This window comes from Mycteria americana, chromosome 12 (genome assembly GCF_035582795.1).
Source record: "Mycteria americana isolate JAX WOST 10 ecotype Jacksonville Zoo and Gardens chromosome 12, USCA_MyAme_1.0, whole genome shotgun sequence".
Lineage (NCBI taxonomy): Eukaryota > Metazoa > Chordata > Aves > Ciconiiformes > Ciconiidae > Mycteria > Mycteria americana.
The window spans coordinates 5,729,118-5,751,613 of NC_134376.1; the positions used below are offsets into that span (position 1 = coordinate 5,729,118).

The following is a 22,496-nucleotide window of genomic DNA, read 5'->3' on the forward strand; positions in this document are numbered from 1 at the left end:
AAGCCTGGCTTTGAACTGAAGCAGCTCTGGAGATCCCCTTGAGTGTCCGCCAAAAGACAGTCGTCACACTAACACTGTTCTTTATGGCAGATGAGCTGCCAGGGATCTTTCTGCTTTACTCACTGACTCTGTGCCCGTCCTCCTCCATCTCTCCCCCACTACTCATAGTGTGAGTCCGTCAGCCTCGGCTGCACTCCTGTGCCCAGCGCAACCTCCAGCTGACGGGGCAGCGACTAGAACAGATGAACATTTGGTATGGGGGGAAATGGAGAAATAGTATCTGTGCCCTGGTTTAATTTGCATCTGTTTGTTCAGATGGACAAAGCTTCTGTGTGAACATGTTTAGTGTTTAGCATAGACCTCTTCCTGGCTGACTTCAGACCAAATGAAATATGGCAAGAAAATACAAACACCTACATAGGACTTGATGTGGCTTTGGAGTCATGCTGTCGCTTAGACAAGCACAGGAAAAACCCCTGGAGAAGAACTGATCACATCAAAAATATGTTAGCAATCTCAGAAAAAGAAACACCTTTTATTCCTGTGGGGAGTTGCTGTTTCTGTCTGACAGCAAGAACTTGTGGTGAGAAGGGTCAGAAGCAGGGCAGTAACGTAACCAAAGCTGTGGGAGCAAAGCTGGCCCAACCCAAGGCAGACCCAGCCTAGTTTTCCTCCCACCGCCAACGATGAGGGGACGATTCCCCTTTGGACAGTTTTCTGGAACTCAGTTTCCTCCGCAAGGAGGAAAATTTGTCTCCGAGAACTTTCCGTAGCCCAGTGTTGTCCCTAGCAAAGGGTAGGTCCTTCTTCATAGCAGGCAGTTGTCCTGTAAACATTTCCCACTTAGCCAGGGCATCCACGGTCTTGTCTACTTGAGCCAGTTCCTCCTCGGAGACATTCCTCTCCAGGGCAGCAATGCACATCTCCAGCCACAGTTCGTAATCTTTAATGGTATCTGTGGACTTGGTGGGCCCGGCGAGCTGGGGCTGGCTCTGCACCTCCGCCAGCGAACAGGAATGCTCGTCCTGTTCCAGCTCCTGGCCGATGGAGAGGGCCTGGCTGCAAGTGTCTGGTGTCAGCGGCTCGGACAAGGAGGTTATAGCCTCAGAGTCGTTCTCGCAGCACATCCCAGAGTCTGAGCTGAATGGAAGGATGTCCTCCGAGGCAGACAGGTCTGCTGACTCTTGCCTTGGCCACGTGGACAACACAGTCTGTGTCCAAGTGTAGAGTTTCTGTAGTGAGAGGGGAAAAGGTTTCATTTTAGAGAACGAGAGAAAACAGGTACGCCCTACCCAGTGCTGGTCAGGTAAACCTAGTCATCTTGGGTGGCTCAGCTTCAGATGCTATGGTGCTTCTGCCAGGAGATGGGTTCAGACAACTCATGGTTACCCTACAAAGCAGGGGCTTTCTCTTGCCTCATTTTCTTGGAGTCAGCATCTGTGGCAGTTCTGCCCCCAGTCAGATGTGGACTGTACCTGCCTTATTATCAAAGATGGTAGGAGAAAAATGGCACAAATTCTCTCCTCGCTGTGTGGCTATGATCTCTCCGAGAGCCAAACCAGTGCCTCTCTAGAGGAAGCTGTGTCATTATAAAAGCTCCTGAGATAGCGGTGAAGAATCTTGTTTCATCATGTTGTTAACTCCTGTGGTAATGTGCATTTTATTCCTAAGAATAGCTCTTCCCCTCTCGAGCTGAAATGCACAAGTGGGAAGGCTGGGCTCCAGGAAAGAATTAATGAAAGGAAAATGTCTGAGACAATTTCCTTTTTAAATATTAAATGCTACAATGGGGCATATAACGGGTTGCTTCTGGCACACTTATTCCTTACGCTTTGGGGAATGAATTGAAGTACTCCAGTCATCGCTGGATAAAAGGTGATCTCCTTGTCTGCCTTGTTGGCATGTGTTGGGGGGGGTGTGTGTGTGTGTGTGTGTGTTTGTGTGTTTTTCAGCTTTTTCACACCCTTGTGGCCTCTTTCCTCATCTTTACTTTCTGCAGCTCCCAGCTGATACCTTCGCAAAGCCCTGCAATCGCTTTGGGAAGGACAAGGGTGACAGAGTACTAACCTGAGATGCCGGTCACTGTGCTGTGCTCAGCTCAGGGTGAGCTGTGGTGGTTGAGGAGTGGGCAGGAGATTTCCAGCCCTGCAGAACTCCCTTCTCCCGCAGCGCCCTGCTGCTCCCTCCCCCTTCCCTCCTCTATTGCTCTCTCTTCAGGCAAGTGACAGAAAGGATAAAGAGCTCAAATTGAGTGGGTGGGAGAAATCAGCCCTGTTTCTCATTTCAGTCTGTGCGTGAAGCCTCAGGGAAGAATTTCATGCAAGAATAAAATGGACTCTTTCAGCTAAGTTAATCCACCCTGCCCCCTCCCTCTGGGGCAAGAAAAAATGTAAAGGGACAACTTTTCTCCTGCCTCATCCCACCTCCAATAGCCCTTCCCTCCCTCTGGGTTTAAAAAACAAAGGCGGCACCAGAAGCTGCAATAGGAGCCAGGCTAGGGAAGGGGACAGCAAAGCTGTTTGAAAGCTGCAAGCAGCCCACGATTTTATAACGTCTCTTAAAATTCCCAAGAGGAGTGAATCTGGGAAGGAATCACAACTGCTACTTAGCCCAATTCCCAAGAAGATAAAAAGCTGCAGAGATGAGGATGTTCAAACAGTACCTTTGGATTACTTAAGGCAAAAGGAGGGGATGATTGACCCAAGATCACTACCAAAACCCCAAAATCTTTCCTGTCTCTCACCTTTTGGGTGGTTTATTGATTTGAACTTGGGAAGGGTTTGTAGGGCTGCAGCCTCTTTTTATGTTCTTCTGTTTAACTATAAAGGGATAACCTCTTCATGGGTTTAGCTTACCTGCAGGCAAGAGCATTTGAAGTGGATGCCCAGGTAAGTAACTGAGAATGAAACCTGCTGTCTGACACCTCAAGGGGCCCCAGCTTTGGCACTGGAAGTTTTTCAAACCTCTCTGCCATGGCAGTGCTGTCATCCCCAGCAGCAGTGCAGCCACACTGTGCTCGAGAGCAGATACTGTGATTAACACCACGGTGAGGACGCAGCTAACCCAACCTTTAAGAGCAGCTCGAGCACTGTTTTCTTCTGCGGTGTGGCCACTGCACACTAACCTAGGCGCTACGTGCAGAACAGCCTGGGATGCTGCAGAAGCAGCAGGTGGAAATGTTGGTTGCGGTGGGGAAACAGCACGAGAACTGATTTGCTTTCAGTTTTCAAGATGACTCACGCTGGAATAAGCAGCTGTGATGAAAAAAATGGAGCATGTTTCTGAGTGCATTGAGGGGCTGCTCTTCCTGCATAAGGACTGGTTTCCTGTCCCACATGCCCTTCTGCCCGTAACCGTGTCTCGGTCGCAGACTTCAGCAGCGTTACCTGCTCCTGGCGAGGAACAGCTTTGTGTCGGCATTTCCTGTATTTATTATGAGCGTCTGGGGCTGTTATGTGGCAGGTGGGGATCTGTGCTAGTTTTCCAAAGGGAAATGTGACTTCAGACTTGCACTTGGCCAGCCACAACCTCTCCAAACGTGCTTAGCCAGTAACTTTGCTTTCTGATATTGTCTCCAAATGCTTTGTGCTCTCTTCTGTCAGGTTCCTTAACTATTTAATTCATCTCTGGCATTTATATTTCCTCTCAATGCTATAGCAAAGCCTCTTAGAGATTATCACAGCTCTCTTATACCAGCTTGTACTATATCTAGCTGAGCTCTTCCTTGTCAAGGAAGCAGATGTGACATTTGGCAAGTATATCCTCTCTTTAGGTTTGTGTTCACTGTCACCAGGGGATGCTGAGCCAATTACAGTATTTACTGCAGGTCTAAAGGCAAAAATGTTTCTAGAAAAGCTTAATGCAGATGGCAGTTCTCTTCTAGAAAGCAATAGCTGGATGCTGACAGGCTGGGTGCTTAAATAAACCAGAATCTATTCCTCTGGGAGTCGGGGCAATTTAGGCACCTCTCAGACAGAAGCAGGGACCAAACAGCCACGGAGTCAGAGACGGGTCTAATGCCACCGCAGACGCACAGACAAGCAGCAAAACCGCACAAACGTGTTTTCACCCACGTCCTTTGCTGTGCTTCTGTGCGTCTTGATTCCAAGCTGAATGAAACTAGAGGCATCCCTGTTTTCATTCTGCATGTATCTTGTTACAAATATAACCCACAGACTTTAAAATAGGCAGCCGTGGAAAATCCTGTCCCTGAACATGATGTGTGTCAGACAGGAATTACAACCAGGGAGAAGATAGGGTACTGAGTGAGAACGATGACATTATTTCTATTCCACCAGCCATTTAGCTACTGAATTCAGCTTTTTAGACAACAGAGGTAGAAAACCGTTTCTAGAGCTAAGGGCATCTTAGCGCTATTCCTGATGATGTCTAATTGTGGTGTTAGCAGCTCTATGGGTGGGAGAGAAGAGGCAAAAGATGAGTCTGGGACCCTCCACTTACTGGGGAGTAATAATGTGGGATCCTTTCTCATATCTTTAAACAGAGGAACTGCAGCAAAGTATGCACTTAGTATTTTCTCCCTGTCACCAGCAGCCCCAGAAGGACAGAAAAACATGGTAGCACATAGGAGAGGGCATAGATGTGGGAATCGCTGCGCACTCACTGCTGCTCTGGCTTGAAATCTGCCTGCCCTCCCCACCTCACTTATGGAAGTAGCCAAATGTGGTTGGACTGTTGCACTGCCCCTTGTTGTGAACAGTCAAAAGCCCTAGAGATCGTGTAAAGTGCTACATTAGTCACAGACCATGTGTACAACACCCCCCCCATTGAGGTGTAAGCTTTCTCTCTGAGCACCTTGCACCGAGAGCAGCGTCTGGGTTTAACGTGCTGCTAGAGCACGTTTAGTGCTGTGGTTTGGGGGGAGCCACTCTGCTCCCTGCTGTGTCCCCTTTGCTCCAGGAAGGGCTGGTGGGTCTGTCTCTCACCCTGTAGCGCTCGACAAGTTTGAAGCCCACGACGTGCTGCAGCTTCCGAAGGCAGATGGGACACGGCTCCAGGGGCCGCAGCAGGGCTTCGTCCAGGCTCAGCGCGCCCTGCATGATGCACTGCAGCCAGCGGCAGGTCCCCAGCCCCATCAGGTGGCAGATCTCGTGACAGGTCACCTTTCAGGAAAGCAAAAATCACAGGAGCACACGGTCATTCCTGCTTCCACCGCCCCCTCCTCTTCCTCCTCTGCTGTTCCACTTTCCCTGCTCCCCAACAGTCTAATCGACTCGTTGCTCAGCCCTGGCGGTCCTTCAGCCTAAGCTTTTCCGAGCTGAAAGGCGAACATGGCTCCCTTCTTCCCAGGTACCCCGACATCCATGTTTGTACGGTGGAGGAGGAAGGGTGGGTGTGTTATTTAGAAGCAGCTGTGGGAAGACCCTGTAGATAGCATGTTCAGAGCTCTGGGGCAGTGCTGCTGTCACTCTCTTCCCCAAGGACAGTGTTGTGGCTTTTTTAAGGGGAAAACCAGTCCCACAGGGATCCAAAAAGAGCAGCACACTCCATGTGAGAAGTCTGTAAGAAGCTATTGGCAATAACAGATCTGGGTCCTTCCAAAGCAGATACTCTAAGTGTTTGTGCCAAAGCAAAAACTAAGCTGGAGTCAGCTGGCCAAGCATGACTGCCTTGGGAATTGGCAACCGTGGAAAGGCTGAGGATGGAGGATTCCCCTCCTCCCCCCATTGTCACCTAACATTATTTGAAATTACTACTGGAAGAGACCTCAAAGTAGAAAATCCTGAGCAAATACGAGGGGAAGCGAACAGAAGTGGCTCTGCGTGGGCCAGCTTTGGGAGAAATGCTAGAAGCAGAGCTGGCAAGAGGGCAGAGGGGAGATGCTGGGATGAGGGAGGACAGCAGTCATGAATCGGATGTGTTGGAGATGGGTGGGGTTTAAGGGCATCTGCGTATATATACATATGTGCAAACTTGTCTAAGGTATTTTTCTCATCCATCCATAGAAGCAGGTCTGGCAAGCGGTCCTCTCCCCTTACGAACACCAGTGTCTGAGGAAGACACAGTCACGCCTTCCCAGCTATCCATTAGTTAACACACAACTCCACGAGATATTCTGATTCATCTCTGAATACTTCATCAGCTAACAGATTGTATTGCCCATGCATTGCCTGACAAGCAAAATACTGAGATGTCCCAAGCACAAACCTGGGAGCTGGGCAGGGTTTTTGTCTCAGTGTTGCTGCCTGACATAAGGCAAATCCTGTAGCCTCTCTATACAGCTGATACTATAGTTTCCTCCAGTGGCAAGGGGAGTAAGAGATGTCTATGTGGTGCACTAAAATATAAGCTCTTTAGGACTGTTTAAGAGCATGGACTTAGCTGTGATTGCCTGTGTCTTCTGGGAGTAGAGTCTCATGCCTGCTTCACTGGGCTGAGAGATGGATTATGCCCAGCCCTGAAATATTTAACCCTACATGGCAAGAAATAGAGGGTGCAGGAGATTGCTGGTCCTACCTTACAGCACTGGACCATCTCTTGGGCACTGAACGGCAATGTCCGGTCTCTGCTTTCTTTGCTGACTTCGCATAACCGTTCCTTCTGTGTGAGCGGATTCAAGCTGCTACAGCCAGCCTGGGGGAAATCTCCAGAAAATCTGGCAAAGCTGCAGACTCCCACTTCTGTAAAGAGAAGCGCATACAAGTTAGGCATCAGCTCTCTTATGACTGTCTCTCAGCTTAGGCAGCATGAAAAGAAAGCTGTTGTAGCACAGTCCAGTTGAGCACACGGGGTGTGATGAGACACGCTTCCCAAACTGAGGTTTGTAGCACCTCAGTTACCTTTGTCTGGATCAGGAGCCCTGAATCCCCTAATTTTAAATTGAGAAAACCTAGTTCCTCTTATCAGGGAGTGAATAAAATGTTAAGGATAAGATTTGGCTATTCCAGTCTCCCAGGGAAGGCTTTTTGGTACAGTGCTGCCTTATTTGCACGCTGTGCTAGGAGATCATGGGACACCAATCCCACCTTGTCCTGGCAGGAATTTGCTGAACGTGAAGCTCCAGGTCTCACATGGGTAAAGGTCCAGCAGAGTGAGTCCAAGGACACACAGGGCATCCATGGGCTTGTTGTTCTTCAGGAAATTCAGGATCCCATCTGGACAAATACAAGAGAGATGTTCGTTAAAATGAAGCATCCCTGGAAGGCATGCAAGAGCCAGAATTTGTGCTGCTCGTGAGGAGGAGGATGTAATCCAAGCCACAGATCGGCAGAGCTGCTGGATTCAGCACCTCGGATGGAGAGCCGTAGCTGGGTAGCCCATCCCCTCGAATCGGAGTACGAGCAGACCTGACTTTTGAAGTGGTGCTGAGCACAGAGTTAAAACAAAGCAGAGCGAAGGGCAGAGATGTAGGCGAATTCAGTGCTAACCCATAGAGCTAAGCACCTGGAAGTAGAAGAATTTCCCCACAGGCATTTCAGACCTGAGCTGGAGCAGCCGCATTGCTGCAGCGCTGGGTCTGTGCTGAGCACATGCTGCCCGTGGTACCTGCAAACAGCTTGTTCCAGATGGATGTTTGTGCAGCGCCAGTTTGGCAGCTGACAAACCCATTTCCCTGGGGAGCTGTGTGACACTTGAACCCAAATTTCCTAACATGAAAGGCCAGTGAATTCCCCACCTGCGGCATCCAGGCCACTAATTTACTTTGGCTCTGGACAAGAGATGGGAGAACTCAGGCTACACCAAATCTACAGTGCCTTCCCGCAGAGCTGATCTGATCCCTTTGCAGAGCTGGACCTAAACATAACAGCACTGAAAAATACAGACAGCAGAGGAAAATATGATGAAAGTCACTTTGTTTTTTATTCCTGTTTCCAGCCTCGAAGTCCTGGGTTTTCCATGGGAACAGGATTTCTCCCTTTTCACTCCCTTCCTCATCCCCTCCCTGCTCAGGCAATGAAGGGCTATTTCAGGCATTTCCTAAGGGAGGGCTCGTGCCCGCGTACCAAGCTGATGTCTCTGTGGGCTCCCTGCTCCCAGGTCCTTACCTGCGTGAAGCTGCACCCTGTCCGTGTCCTGGCTGTGGCGGTAGCAGCAGTGAATGGAAGAGATGGGGATGGAGGGAAGGCACTTCACACGGAGACCCAGGAAGAAAGACTCAACACAGCTCTGGAGGGAATCCAGCAGCGAAAGCCCGGCAGGCCCTTCGGTTAAGTCTAAGAAGACAAGCTTTATTATCAGTTCCTTAAAGCTGGGGTGAACCATAAGGTCCGAAGGGGTTTTGTGGGGCTGGCCACGGCAACTGAGGAAGGGGAAGGCTGGTTCATTTTGAAGTTAATTGCTTACTCTGGCATGTGGCAGACATCTCTAGATGGTTACACAGATATGGAGGAGAAGAGGGGGCTCTTTCTGTGAGGTGGCTCGAGGCATTAGTACACTCTCTCATTAGCAGAGCAGATGTGCTACAAAGGTTGTCTCCCATTTAAGTTGTGCAGAAAGATTAATGTAGGAACGAGTGGCTGTTTTTAATGAACCATCAGGGATGGAGCTCCAGAAATGCTGTTTTATCCAGCATTGTTTTACATATAGATATATGTATGTATGTATACATACATATATTCATAGAAAGTCTCACCCAGGGGCACGCAGGCCATTTACAGGGCAGGTCTATTGATGGTTGTCATCGTGACTCTGGACTGGGGGCACGTCAGAGCCTTTGGTATTACACTTATCTTTGCTACGGCAATTGCATTTTGCAGGTTAGTCCTCAGAAGAGGATGTTAGTAGCATTCAGCACCACCCACCTCCCTCCCATATCTTTCCAGGTGGCTCAGTGAAGACACCCGCGTTACCTATAGGCTGCAGGTAAATGTGCTTTCGATAGAAGTTCTGCTTCCTCCTCAGCATGGCGTGATAGAACGTCTCAAAGTCCTCGGGGGCATCGGGGTGGCTGAGGAGCCAGTCAAAAGCTGTCCGGATGAGCAGCGTGCAGAAGAGCGTTCTCTGTGGGTTGTAGGCTTCGGAGAGGAACAGCTTCTCCGCCCTGGAGAAAGCTTTGGCATAGAGCTCCTGCAGGGCTGGGTTGGTGGAGATCAGCGCGTCCTTCAGAGCCCGGGGCCCGAAGCTGAATTCCTGAGCATGTTTGCACTGCAGCATCGCGGAGAGACCCACCGGCTGTGGCACTGCCTGCAGGAGGGGATACAACCATCAGCACGTGGCCGCGCGAGGGACCTGGAAACCTTCTCACGCTTTGCTCTCAGAGCAGTTTGCCAGCTGTAAGGTTTGACTGGGAGCTTATAAATGCTGTGCTTAGTGCTGGCCAGGAGCCCTATGCATTTACGTGAGAGTAGCTGTTATAGGGTGCTCTACGTCTGCGTGTATGTCACTAGTTTATAGACAATGTACCAGTAGATGGTGCTCAAGAATGCATAGCCCCATTATTGCTACTGGATGTCTGGATTAAATCAGATTGTTTGATTTTTTTTTTTTTTTTTTTTTTGGTGCTCTATCCTGAAGTCCCAATAACATGGGAAATACCTCTGTGTGTTGTGCAACTGGCTGCACTGGCCCTCATATGATGCTGAAAGGTGGTGCTCCTTTTTGCTTGGGCTAAAACACACTCCTTGGAGCTCTCAAAGGCATAGGTCCATGGCAGGAAAGAAGAGGTAGATCTTGGTCTTTATTTATCTATCAGAAGCCTAAAGTTCTGACTTACCTGACACCAATGAAAGCAGCTGTTCACTGTTGACAATTTCCTCTAACAGCTTTTAGTCCTCACTCTTAGGTATTGAGCTGGAGCATCTGCCAGCTCACAGTGCTGTTGTCAGGCTGCAAGATGTGGGAAGGTTTGCCCTTGGTGTGCGAGACTTGTGTTTGCTGGTGCTGCCTCTCTAGCAAGATACGTGCAGGCCCATTGCCATCATGTCAGTTCATGAATAACTTCATGTCACACCGTGTTAGCATCAAGAATGCTGGTGATGATGTAAAGTGATAAATAAAGAGCAAATGAAAGCCTGCAGCAGAAAGAAATTAATTCAGAGCATCCTGGAAATATCCTGTCCAGGGTTCTTTCTAAGGCCAGCGTTTTCCCAAGCTGCAGAAGTCAAGCACCTATTGCCCATTGCGGTTTATGCACTTACGGAGAGTCCAGTAGACGTCTCGGGGAAAGGGAAGACAGAGGAAACAAAATACAACCCCTCTGGCTAGCCTGTGTCTGCATTTTTTCCAAAGACATTCATTTTTTGTAAGGAGATCATGCTAAGTAGAACTAGAGCATTTTGGAGCAGTACTTTGGGCAAAGTTGCCTACCACAGTTTAAGTGCTCCACCTGTATACAGCAGAATGAAAATACCACAGGTATATATGCACAAAAGCACAGGGTTTCTAGGAATAAGTATTATCTTCTCTTAGGCATGTTAATACTAACTTAAAAGAAACCAGACAAGCTTTCTGCGTGGATAAGCAAATGTTATCAGCTGCTGACCATCACCATTATAACAGCATCACTCAATCACAGAAAAAAAGAGGTGAAATATTTTTAGGAAGAACTGGTTGAGTCTATAATTTAAGTAGGTCTGCAGCCTAGCTCTGTCAGGTAAGTGACATTCAGTGGCCCTTGAGGACAGCAATATAACAAGAAAATTCAATATTTAAAAAATAGCACCAACATGAGCCAAAGTCTTTCCTCAGTTTTGCAGAGAAGGCTCTGGTAGTTTGCACTGTAAGAGAAAGGTAGCAGCCCATTAAAATTACCACTGAATTTCTTTACATCTAACCCTTGGGAAGATATGTGTATGTATAAGCAGTCCTTAAAAAAGACTCATTTTGTATGATCCTTTTTGGCGCTGAGGGTATACAGCCTAGGAGAGGGAGCAGGTAAGCAGTTTTCTTTTATTTTTGCAAGCTTTGTATTTTGCTAGCATTAAAAGCTGACAGCAGATAGCACGGTAGGATCTGAAGTGGTACAAAGGCCCTAATCCAATGAAAGTTTAAAAATAAAATCTGTGATACTTTCTCAGCCACGTCTTCTTATTGCCCAAAAAATGTCCAAATTGCTTCTGCTGGTTTTTACAGGTAGCAACAAAAGTTCATGTGAGGTTGTTCTGCACTTTGTCCCCCAAATCTCTACACTTCTGACTTCCTTCCAGTTTTGGGAGGACGAAGTGAGAGTCTGACCCCAGCAGGTCATCAGGAGTTTTGCCTTGGGCTAGGGTGAAGATTTGCATTTTCCTAGGGCCAAGATTTCACTTGTTCTGCACAAACTTGAAATACAAGCATCATTTTTCTGGTTGTGTGCAGAACTTACACTGGGAAACTATTAGCAAAATTAAAATCGTTGAGGATGTGATCCTGTGAGCTACTGGCTGCCTATTGCTCCTAGGGAAATCAAGGAGAGACTTTGCACTTGGTCCAGGTTGAGAGTGATCTTGTCAAAGGAGGTTTCTGAGAAGCACGAGCCGCTTTCATCAGCGCTTCCTGGCAATTAATGGAGTGTGGGTCTGGGGGAGGAGGAGCTGGTTAGAAAATGAATGGATTTTTCTCTTCTAAATGGGAAGTAGCAAAGAGTGGATGTATGCAACAGCAGATACAATGAGTGCACAGTCTTTTAGCGTGTGTTCCCCCGGGCTCTTTCATGGAATATAGTGTGTACCCAAAGCTATGGGATAGACATTGTTTCTCAAGGCTTCCTAAAAGGGGACATTCACCCAGTTCCAGACGTTCCCAGCTATAAGCATGGGTGTTTTGTGAATGTCCACCATGCCCAAGGATGTCCACGATTACGCTTTAGTGGTTTGAAAGCTCAAGCCCAGGAATTCACTTGCAACGCACAGTCTGGAGCGACGCGTGCCTCCTTCTCCTGGATACTCTGGGTTTGCTTCCGACAGAATAGCAGCAACCCATTACGTCCTCCAAATCCAACACAATTACTTCTCTTTAACAAGCTTTTCTAAAATACTTCACCGGAGAAAATTAATGCTTTGGAAAATTTTTATGGACAACTTTAGCAGTTTAAAAAAGAAACCATTTTACAACATTAACTATAGTAGATGTTTTTTGTGCTTGATCTAATATATGGATATAGTGTTTCTTTAACTGAAGTAGTGCAAAAGGGCTTTGTAATTTTTAGCTCTTGTGTCGAGGGTGCCTTGTATAACTCCCTGATGCAGTGCTTCAGGAGGGAATGGCACTTGAGCTTGGATTTTTTTTTCCCCCTCAGTTTTTAAGATGCCAAGGTGGTGATGAAGACGTGGAAGTATCGATGCATCCTTCTGCCCTTCAGGTATATAGGAAGGAGACATCATGTCTTTAAAGAAGAAAAGCAGCTAATTTGGCCCCTTGTTTAATGACAAGCCATAGGACTTGACTAGCAAGTCCTGAGGAGGAAAAAGTAACTCTTTTTATTTAAAAGGCCAGTAACCTGTAGTTGCACTGGAGGAAATGCTTTAAGCAAAATAATAATTTAAAGATCTGCTGCAAGTGGAGACACTCACCATGTCCACTGATGTGCCACTTACTACTTTTACTGTTAGAAAAAATCATCCTATTCCCAACCTGCATTTTGTCATTCCATCTTGCAGCCATTTGCTAATGTAGTTTTTCCAAAAGAAGGAGTCACCCATACAAACGAGCGATGCTTGTCTGTGCAGTATGAAACATGAGCTTGTGCCCTCCTGGCACCTGCAGGGCCCCTAACAGGGCAGGGAAGGAGCCAGCCTGTGCCGGGAATCCTAATCCAGTTTATGGAGACCTCCCTCTCTTTTCTATTATTCTGATCTTTCATATTATTCATCATCACATCCATGCAGTGCACTGGGGACACGCATAACCCCAGGGTTTTGGCGCTTGGCTCCTTGTCCGCTGTTGGGGACAGCCTTTTCCAGTGATTATGTTGTAGGAACCCAGTTGTGGCCTTTCTGCTTGTGGTACGTGCAGCGAGGCAGGAGGACAACACGGGCCATACATCTGGCTTTTGGTAACATATAGGGGTTTCAGATCAGATTGGGCATATTACACAAATCTTTTTACTGTGGAATTTGACGGATTTTTCTTCATGGTGGGTGTTTTCACAAGAAATGCCCCCAAAATCCAGTCTCAGCACGTGAGAGCTGAGCAGTTGATATACTCCCTTTCTTACAGTAACCTGTAAGGTGCTCTATATGCAATTCAGGTTACTCATAAATTATTCTCTTTGCAAATCAGGCACCTATAAATTATTCTCTGTAATTGAAAATTACCTATGAATTATTCTTTTTGTAATTCACAGCTATGTCATTTATTCTCTATTATACTGACATTGCTTTCTTGGATAGATGTGCCTAGGGCTGACAGTAACAGTGTAATTCTCAAAAGCCAAGGCAATATCATACAGTGCGAGTTCATTCAAGATATTCTGACAAGATAGAAGTGGTCTTGTGTGCGGAAAACCTATGTTGTACAGATCCAGAGAAGGGCACTCAGTACAAAATGGATTTATTTAGTATTTTACGGAATTTGGCCCTAACATTGTACAGATTGTATTTTTATATACATAGATTTTTTTTAACTTCTTTTTTTTTTTAAGCTGGTCATTCTAAAGTTGTTTATTTTATAAGTCAACTTGTAAGTCATTTCTAACTCTGACTCTGTTATATACACTGCAGGCTGCAGATGCGCAGAGGGGATTCATCCTGTTTCCTTCCCCTCTCAGCTGTTCTGAAGCGTTTAGAGGCAGACTCACTTAACTGGGCTCTTCGGATGTCAGAAGGACATTAGCAGAGTCTCTTAAAACTGATTAATTGCTTAAGTTAGGTGCTGTACTGTAAACAAGCAGTGATAGTGCAGAAAATTCATAGCCAGTCAACAGAAATGAAAAGCCCAGAACAAACATAACAAGCATTAACTAATTATCAACACATGCCCTAGTTGCTTAATAGCTCTTTTCCTGAGATTTGCAGTTGGTGTCTGCTACTGCTACTCTAGGATCGGTCTCTCCTTCCCAGTATTGCACAGATGACAGCCTGAAAGCAATTTTCTCAATTTATTTATTGACATGTATAGAAAGAGATTTTTCTTGATTGAGAAGCTGAACTCTCAATGGGTAAAAAAAGTCCAGTGCAATGGGACAGAGAGAAGACACCGAGGTGTGAGGGCATTTAACCCCAGTCCAAATAAAATTCTCACTAGTCCAGCTCCTTCCTCAAGGACCTCAACACAGCTCCTTGCACAGAGCCAGGCTTTGCCTGCTGAATAAGCTCAGCGGCTGGGGTCAGACCAAATCCGTTTCACCAGGTTCAGACCTGAAATGGGGCAACTCCCAGGGGCTGCAGGGGAATTTCAAGATGCTCAGCACTTCTCAGAATCGATCCTCTGCTCATGGATAAAGTACACTCGGGACCCGATCATCCCCATACGTGTACCCACAAGGAACTGTAGCATCTTCCATCCACTTTGCATTAAATGGCCAGAAAACACCGAGTCAGACCTGTATGTGTTCCAGATGATAAAGTTAGATAAAACCTTCTGGCCTACTGCCAGATCACAATAATATTTATGTGTAATGTCTCTAGAATATGTTCGTGACTCGGAAACAGATGCTTTGTGTGGTCTCTCTGAAAATGAGTCATTCCTGGTGCTGTGGAAACCTTCAGGGATTCACACGTGCGTTTACTGGGAGGAGAATCTACCTGTCATATTGTAACTGTGATTGATATGTTACTGCCCCAAGGCTCAGTCCTGGAAGTTTGTCCTCACATGAGTCTTCCTCATTAATTTCCTTGGACTATTGGACAAGTCAGATGGACAACTTACATGCAGAAAGGTTTGCAGGATTAAAGACTAGATTTGTAAAGGTCATTAAATACCTAAGATGGAGACAGATGCTTCCATCTGTCCTTATTTAAGTATTCTTATTTAAGTGTTCTTAAGTATTTAAGAACACCTACACGTCCACTTTCCCCTTGATTTTGTTTTACGTTAAAGCGTGTTCTCTTCAATACACTTTTCTTCATTTGAATATGTATTAAGGACATACGTGATCCCTAGTTTCAGTCTTCTGTCCTAAGGATTTTATTTATTCTATGCTCATACATAATGCTACTTTTTTTTTTTAGTGCCTTCTATTTGAGACTCTCCAAGCGCCATACAAACATTCATGAACTTCTCGGTGCTACGCTCCAGAAAGTAAGCTGACAGTATATGCCTTTCCCCCTCCTCCCCCTCATCACCCATTTATTCACCACTTTCAGTGCTTTCTCTGTTCATTTTAGTCTGGTTAAAGTCTCGGTGATGCTTCTCCCATGCACATGTGTGATGAAGGGCTGGCTGCATTCTTCTTCCCTTGCTCTTACATGAAACAAACCTTGACAAGCTGGTTGCTGTGTATTTGCTAACCAAAGACCCAAAAGCATCGAGCATCACCTATCAGCGCTGTACAACAAACCTAACACTGCAGAGATACCCAAGCTCTAATCATTCACAGCTCCAGGCACTTTGCTCTTCATCATACTTGTCTAGACAGACTAAATGATTTCTGCAAGACAACCCCAGTGTTAGCCAGGAAAGAGGCTGCATTTTCCATACAGATGAATGCCCAAACAGGTAGGCTATGGTTAGATATTCCCTCTCGAGCACAGGCATTATAAAAGTGGTTCTCATGCCGTATAAATGCACTGTAATGCTGTGCCTCCTCCCAAGACATCAAGTGCTTCGTAAGTGGTGCTGCCAGGTAGGGGATGTCTATGTGCATTTTATAGCCAGGGAGAAGGAGGGGGCTCCAAGGTAGGACTGCGGCCGAGGAGCCAGAAAGTCAGCAATGGCTGGGGGGGGGACAACGACAGACCCTGTCCCCAAGATTTCTTAGTGGCCAGCTGTACCCTAACCACCAGACAGCTCTGCCAGCCCGGAGGTTTGCTGGTAGGAGGCATGTTCTGGAAACGCTGCAGAAGCAGGTCCTGCTCCTGGGACACCTGAGCCCCCCGGCCCTGCTGATTTGGAAATGGAGCAGCTGATGCCGATCCCCGGGGCGGGGATCGCACGGGTGGGTGTGTGGGGAAGGACCGGGTCCCCCAGCACCCTGGAACGATGCACCAAGCACGGCCCCGGCACCGCTGGGCAGGATGCACCGGGCTCAGCGCCCGGCACCCCAAGCCCCCGGGAGGGTGCACCGAGCACAGCCCCGGCACTCCAGGAGAGGGCCCCGGGCAGGACCCCCAGCGCCCCGCGGGGATGATGCCCCGAGCACGGCCCCCAGCCCCCGGCGCGGGGTGGGGGATGCCCAAGCGCGGCTCCCTGCACCCCGGCGGAGGGGATGCCCTAAGCAGGACCCGCCATCACCGGGGGAGGATGCCCCGAGCACGGCCACCAGCACCCGGGGAGCGATGCCCGTCACCCGGGGAGATGCCCCGAGCCTGCGTTCCCCCGCCGCACCCCGGGGCCGGCCGGACCCCCCTTCCCGCCGCGCCGGGCTGTGCCCTCCCCCCGATGAGCGCGACCCCGCGCCCCCCGTGCCCACCCCGAGCTGCCCGGGGAGGAGCGGGGGGGTCAGAACTCACCGCCCGCCGGGCCGGGGCTGCGGAGGCCGGGGAGGTGCGGCAGGGCCGAGGCACCCGGCTCGGGGCTGGCGAGGCGGAGCGGAGCCCGGCAGCGGCGGCGGCAGGAGGAGCGGGAGGAGGAGAAGGAGGAGGAAGAAAAGGGGGAGCAAAGGGGGGGCTCGGCCGCTCCGCCGGGAGCCCGCGGGATTCGCCCAGCCGCCGCCGGGAGCCGCCTCCCAGACGCGCGGGGCAACCGCCGGGGGCGCCCTCGGGGCGGGGCAGCCCCGGGGAGGGGAGGGGAAGGGGCGGCGGGGCAGCCCCGGGGCGGGGAGGGGAGGGGAGGGGGCGGCGGGGCAGCCCCGGGGCGGGGAGGGGAGGGGGCGGCGGGGCAGCCCCGGGCGGGGGCCGCCCGGCAGCGCGGGCCGGGACACAGCGGCACCCGCTTGGCCGGGCCCTGCCGCCGGTGGCGGGGGAAGGGGCGCTGGGGGAGGCCGGGCGGCGGCAGGAGGAGAAGCCCCAGCCGGGCCCCGGAGAAGGTGTCCGCGGGCGCCTGCGGGCTGGTGGCAGCGGCAGGTCCCTGCCGGCTCGCTGAGCCGGGGAGCGAGGAGCGAGAGCGAAGTCAGACCTCGTTTTGGGAAGCGCATTCCCGAAAGAGCCTGGGGCTGAGCAACAAGACAGCGCTGCAAGGACTGGAAGCCCTTTAATCTCTGCTGTTAATAAGCAATGGATGAAGGAGTGGGTGTCTGGAGACCAGAGCACTAGTTATGTGGTTATGCCGGCGACTGATGCGATCTCCTCCATGGGAGCGGTGTTTGCATTTGCCTTGATGCTTGGTTCAGTACAGCTCTCCCACATGACCTGGATGCATTTCTGTGTCCCACGATGTCCTTTAATTTGGGAATATTATCTGTTCTTGGAAAGGTTAATTACATTAGAGGAGTGGATCTCCATTCCCATTTCTTCATGGCTTCATTTATTCTGGCTTTCATGTTTTGATCCCTTCGGTGCTTTGATCCCTTATTTCTGCCATCCCTAGATGGAAGGAAAAAAGGAATACCCTGGCCGGCACCCAAGTGTGTCCCTAAGTGACATAAGCTGGAATTAGGAAAAAAATGTGTTTTACAGCCTCAGGAGCTGTAGTGGTCCTGGCAGCCCAAATGCTGTCTGCACTCCCAGCACAACCAAGGGCCTTGCAAGGGCCAGCAGAAATGTCCTGCTGGAGCCAAGGTGGCCATAGAAGTGGACAAATGACCACGTGCCGTGCTGCGGGGTTAGCAAGCACCAGAATAAGACCATCACCGTGTGCCACAGCCTGCCGTCCCCGGGACCTGCATTGCTCTTAAGGCACCGACAGCATCACTGGTGAAAAATTGCCCTAATTTGCTGCTATCATAATCAGACCGAGAGGCAAAACAGCAGCTTCTCCTGGCAGCAGCAGCTGCTCACGAAGCCTCTTTGTGGGAAACCTTCCTGAGATTCAGTGTGTGGGGAGGGCGGGAGGGAGTCCTAAGGCCCTGCAATAGCATCATCTTCCACTTCGGCTGCTACCCCAAGCACAGGAGATGCCCTCTGTGCTGTTTTAATTGGTTGCTGCTTGTAATTAGAGTTTATTTGTATTAATTAACTTAAATCATCTATTTGTGAGTTGCTCATAGTACACCATCCACATGTTCAGAACAATACAAGCCTCAAAGAATCGACCCCTGCCCCGATGAAGCCATGAGCTAAAACACATCCCAATACAACGTGCTCCAAAAATGCCTTTTTTTTTGCTAAGAAACATATTGCATTTAAATTTAATAATTAATACTTGGCTTAGCTGCCAGACCGCTGACTGACCAGCACAGGGAAACAGGACTGGTGGTCTTATAATGTTCTCATAATGATGCATTTATCCTGGGCAGACACAAGAGGAGGTGGGTAGTCCTGGCCCAGGAGAGCTTACAGTGAGGGAGATGGAGAGCAGGGACAGAGCGAGTGATGAGGAAACAGCCACACATTCACTCTCTGACTTTTTAGGAGGCAAGTGGATTTATTAAGAGAAGATCAGTACATCAGGAAGGAGAAAAGGGAGGAGGAGGAGGTGGTCAAAAATTGGATGAGAAGACAGCCAGGAGTTAGAGAGGGCAGACATGCAGTGAATTGGAGGGACGGAGATTTAAGGCCAGGGAGGGAGTGGAAGAGCGGCCGGACAGCTGCGCTCAGCATTAGCTCAGCTGTGATTAAAGCTGGTTGCAGTGGAGACGTGATGCTCACCACAAGTGGCCTTTATCTGCAGCGAGCAGCAGCAATCATTATTCTGCTTCTAAACTCAATTGTTTATGCCGAGTTGCGTTTCCTAGAGAGGCCACGATCCATTGCCTCTGCGAAGAAGGATGTAAAATACAGAGGCGCGTGCCTTGGGTAGGTGAGTGCAGGAAACTTCATGAAGTGGCATGTCCTCAGGGGGAAGCGGAATGAAAAAAATCCCCAAACTGATGCCTAAGACTGGAACTTAAGCAACTGTAGTTGTTTAGCTGAAGAAAATTGTATAGCGATACCTAAATAGCTCCACAAGGAGAAAAGGCAGGTACCCAAGAGCTGTTTAAGCTGGAGAGAAGAGACATGGCCCAAACCCACAGCTGCAGGCTGAAGCCAGACAAATTGAAACGAGAAAATAGATGTTAATTTTTTAAGAATGAAATTGATTAGCTGCTGGAACAAATTACTGGGGAAAGTGAAAGTCTTTCCATATGGTAGTGTTTTCCAATCAAGATAAGATGCCTTTCCACAAGATGGGCCTCAGCCAAGCACGTGTTCCTGGGTTCAGCAGAGCAAGGATAAGGCAAAATGTAGCAGGCTCTGCTCTCTGTGAAGAGGTGACCTTGTGGTCCCAACTGGCCTTTAGGAAATGAATTGAAGACTGTGTTCTTGGTGTGTATTTCTAAATCCCTCCTGGATAGCTGTGATGGTGCTGCACTGGGTTGTCCCCTTCTGAAAAGCAGCTGGGCAAGGGTGACCAGAAGATCGCTCAGACCCAGCCTGTCTGAAGGCGTTTTGTGCCCTGTCCTGCCAGCCAAGCTGGGGCGTTGGTGTGTGCGAGACTGGTGGTGTGAACCTCTGTCAGGTCTCTCTGCATTTATTGCCCCAGGTTGACACAAGGCTGCTGGACACCGGCTGGAGGTAGGTGACCCCCGGGCAGCGTCGGTTGACCACCCTGAGCTGATGAAGAGCGAGCTCTGCGCTGGCTGTCAGAACCTTTTCGGTTCTGCTGCTGACCTGCAGTGTGACTGGGGCAAATCATTTCCCTTCTGACTCCCAATTTCTTTTTCAGCCTTCCTTGCCCTTTCCGTTTGACCCACGGCTTCTGCAGGGGCTCTCTCCTGGTGGGATTACACTCTGAATATCTGTGCAGTTATTTTTTGGAAAGCAAATTGCTCGCTGCAGGTGTGAAATATTCTCCTGTTATTGGAGTTCTGGCTATTCAAAAGCCAGAGTGGTATTTCTGTATCCTTGTAATCTTGAGGCAGTTTCGAAGGGGCCAGGATGCCTCAATTTCAGTCTGTGCTGCCATTGCAAAGCGTAAGTGCACACAAGCAAACTTTCTTAAAGTTTGGGTATTAGTATCAGTCTAGAGAAAGCAATGTGGGTTGAGCTCTTGTTCTCTCGCTGCTGGTCAACCACAAAGCACTGACCTGCATTTGGGCACCACTGCAGAATTACTAGCAGCTACTTTGCTGTCGGTCCTAATGCAATTGCAGCCACAGCTGGGCAAGGAGCTGTCTCACCTGTGGACTGTGCTGCGCACAAGGAGGAGAATTAGGGAATGCACAAAGAAAATAAGAATCTAGTCTCGCGCTGCTTCTACAAAAATGAGACGGCTGCAAAATTTGCTAGCAGGGAGAGGCACAAAAGCCAAAGGGTGAGATCTGCTACATATTAATGGTGACGGAAAGGAAGAGGAGAAACAAGACTGACTGGTTTGCGGTGGAGATTGAGAGTTACCATCCTGGGAGTTACTGGGAGGATGTAGCATGGACTGCCTTCCAGGGACAGGGTCACTTCCTCTGCAAGCTGAAGATCTGGTGGTGTGCCTGATGGTAGGCAGAGGGCCTGAAGCAGGGGATGAGGAATTACTAAAGCAGGCGTTCGCCTTGAACAGGAAATCTGAGGGACCACATCCGATGAGGCCACAGAAGCTTTGTGCTTCCTCACTGAAATTGGTCGGTTTGGCTCTATGCGTACATCAGAGGGTGTGAAAGGGAGATGAAATGTTCCTTGTCTCTTCCATTCACTCACAATGCCCTTAAAAATGGAGTGTATTGTGCTGGTGCTGTGGAAAGGCCCCTCCTTTGCCCAGCTGCTGCCCTGGGCGCTACCCAAGCCATCCCCATTTGTGTGCCAGGACGTGCCTCGGGTTGCTGCCTTGCGCCCTATCCATCACCCTTCCCTAAAAAGCCCTGTGGATGAACCTCATGGAGGCACGGGTGAACAGTGATGTGAGTGTGGTACTCAGGTTTTCTCATGATCCCCTTGAGAAATCCATGTGAAGCAGCTTGGATCGGCAGCAGTGAAGGACAGCTTCCCTCCTTTAGTAGGAGGTGGTAGAAGAGAAGAAGAGAGCAGCAGGCACCTTCTGGTAGGTGATGGAGTGGGGACATTAGTGTCCCTAAGGCAACGCTCATGCTCAGTCTGGAAACGCACCAGACCAGCAAAATTGTCCCTCTCTGCTGTGTCCTGGCACGGTCCAGGCTCTATTGGCAGGCTTGGGGAGGAACATTAATGAAAACAAATGTTTGGCTGGTGTTACTGTAGTGCCACAGACTTTAAGAAACAAACAAAAAGAGCCCAGCCCTTCTTTGATTAGTGAGTGCAATCTGCTGTCACAAGCTGATGCTGGAGGAAAAGATAAGAGAGAGAAAAAGAGAACAGCTATGGAGTGAAGATGAAAACACTGCACAGAAGATCTGCGGGGGAATGAAGGGGAACCGTTTATTTATTTGCAAATAAGTTGCTAGATCATGCTTCCATGTGCATCTTGAGCAGCTTCTAATAGTATGGGTTTTTTCAGATTTAATACTTTTTACGGGTGTTAGAGCCCCTTGAGAAGGGGCTGTTGACCCACAGATCTAGGCAATAGCTGGTTCAAACCTGTCTTTGTGCCAATCTAAGGAAAATTTATTTTATCCCAAGCTGTGCCCATATGCAGAGTCTTCTTCCCCTTTTACCACTTATTTCATGTCTGAAGTCTCTCTGTGGGAAGTCAGTGTGGATGCTCCATGATTCATTCCCATGAGGAAGCATGATTGCAGGTCCCCATATGGTCGCAGAGGCAGAGGAGGGGGCAGATATATATTTTTACAGCAAGGAGAATGCAACTTCAGTGTACAAATTTGGCCTGGCATAGAAGATCTGGGGACTGTACAGAGTGATTCTCAATTTTTTTTTTTTTTTTTTAATTTTCATGATTGCTTCCTCTTGGCTCCTGATTAGGATTTAGGAGCAAAGAGGAAGGAGGCTGCTGTCTGAGCAATCCATCCCAGGCTTTAAACTCAGCCTGGTACCTGGTCTGTGTGTTCCCTGGGGTTCAGCAGAGTCCACTTATTGAGGCCAGCAGAAATAGCATCTTCCTTCCTGGTTTCAGAGGAGGTGTTAAGTAGGGCATAGTTAAATCTGGGATTATTAGTAAGAGAAGAAGGGTAGCTATTTCTTTTGAAATGCTTTGGTTTGATAATAGATCTTTGGGCAGAGAACTGCGAAGAGCTGCCCTTTGTAGAGGGCTAGAGGATGAGACATTTGCAGTAAGGAAACTGTCTCTGATGCAATAAATGATTCGGCAGAAGGGGATGTCTGGGCGTGTTTCAGGTTTCTGTACATGCAGCCCTGACTGGCACTCAGTCCTGCAGCATTTCAGCCCAAGAAATATCTTGCTGATGTCAGCAGCTGGTAGAGGGCTGGGGCATGACCTGCATTGGCATCTTGGTCTAGAGGAATTTGGGGATCCCTGTGTGATAGCACGGGTGGAGCAGTTCCTCTTGGTGGCATCTCCGT

At 48.9% G+C, this 22,496-nt stretch overlaps 1 protein-coding gene across 1 annotated transcript; it reads right to left on the reverse strand.

Moving 5' to 3' along the window:
- Nucleotides 1–605: 605 nt before the first annotated feature.
- AMZ1 (archaelysin family metallopeptidase 1) lies at nucleotides 606–16,570 on the reverse strand. The gene is made up of 7 exons (XM_075514718.1): nucleotides 16,488–16,570; nucleotides 8,811–9,144; nucleotides 8,007–8,174; nucleotides 6,987–7,115; nucleotides 6,478–6,641; nucleotides 4,947–5,123; nucleotides 606–1,232 (listed from the first exon to the last, which is right to left on the reverse strand). Exons 2-7 carry the CDS (start codon nucleotides 9,112–9,114, stop codon nucleotides 663–665), a joined length of 1,512 nt encoding a protein of 503 aa, XP_075370833.1. The 5' UTR covers nucleotides 9,115–9,144; nucleotides 16,488–16,570; the 3' UTR covers nucleotides 606–662.
- Nucleotides 16,571–22,496: the final 5,926 nt, after the last annotated feature.

Excerpts from the sequence above, each read along its gene's own strand:
- AMZ1 (XM_075514718.1), bottom strand. The coding sequence starts at position 9,114 with ATGCTGCAGTGCAAACATGCTCAGGAATTCAGCTTCGGGCCCCGGGCT. Across the intron at positions 6,642-6,986 it reads CAAATTCCTGCCAGGACAAG|AAGTGGGAGTCTGCAGCTTT; the intron begins GTGGGATTGGTG and ends TTCTCTTTACAG. Across the intron at positions 5,124-6,477 it reads AGATGGTCCAGTGCTGTAAG|GTGACCTGTCACGAGATCTG; the intron begins GTAGGACCAGCA and ends CTTTCCTGAAAG.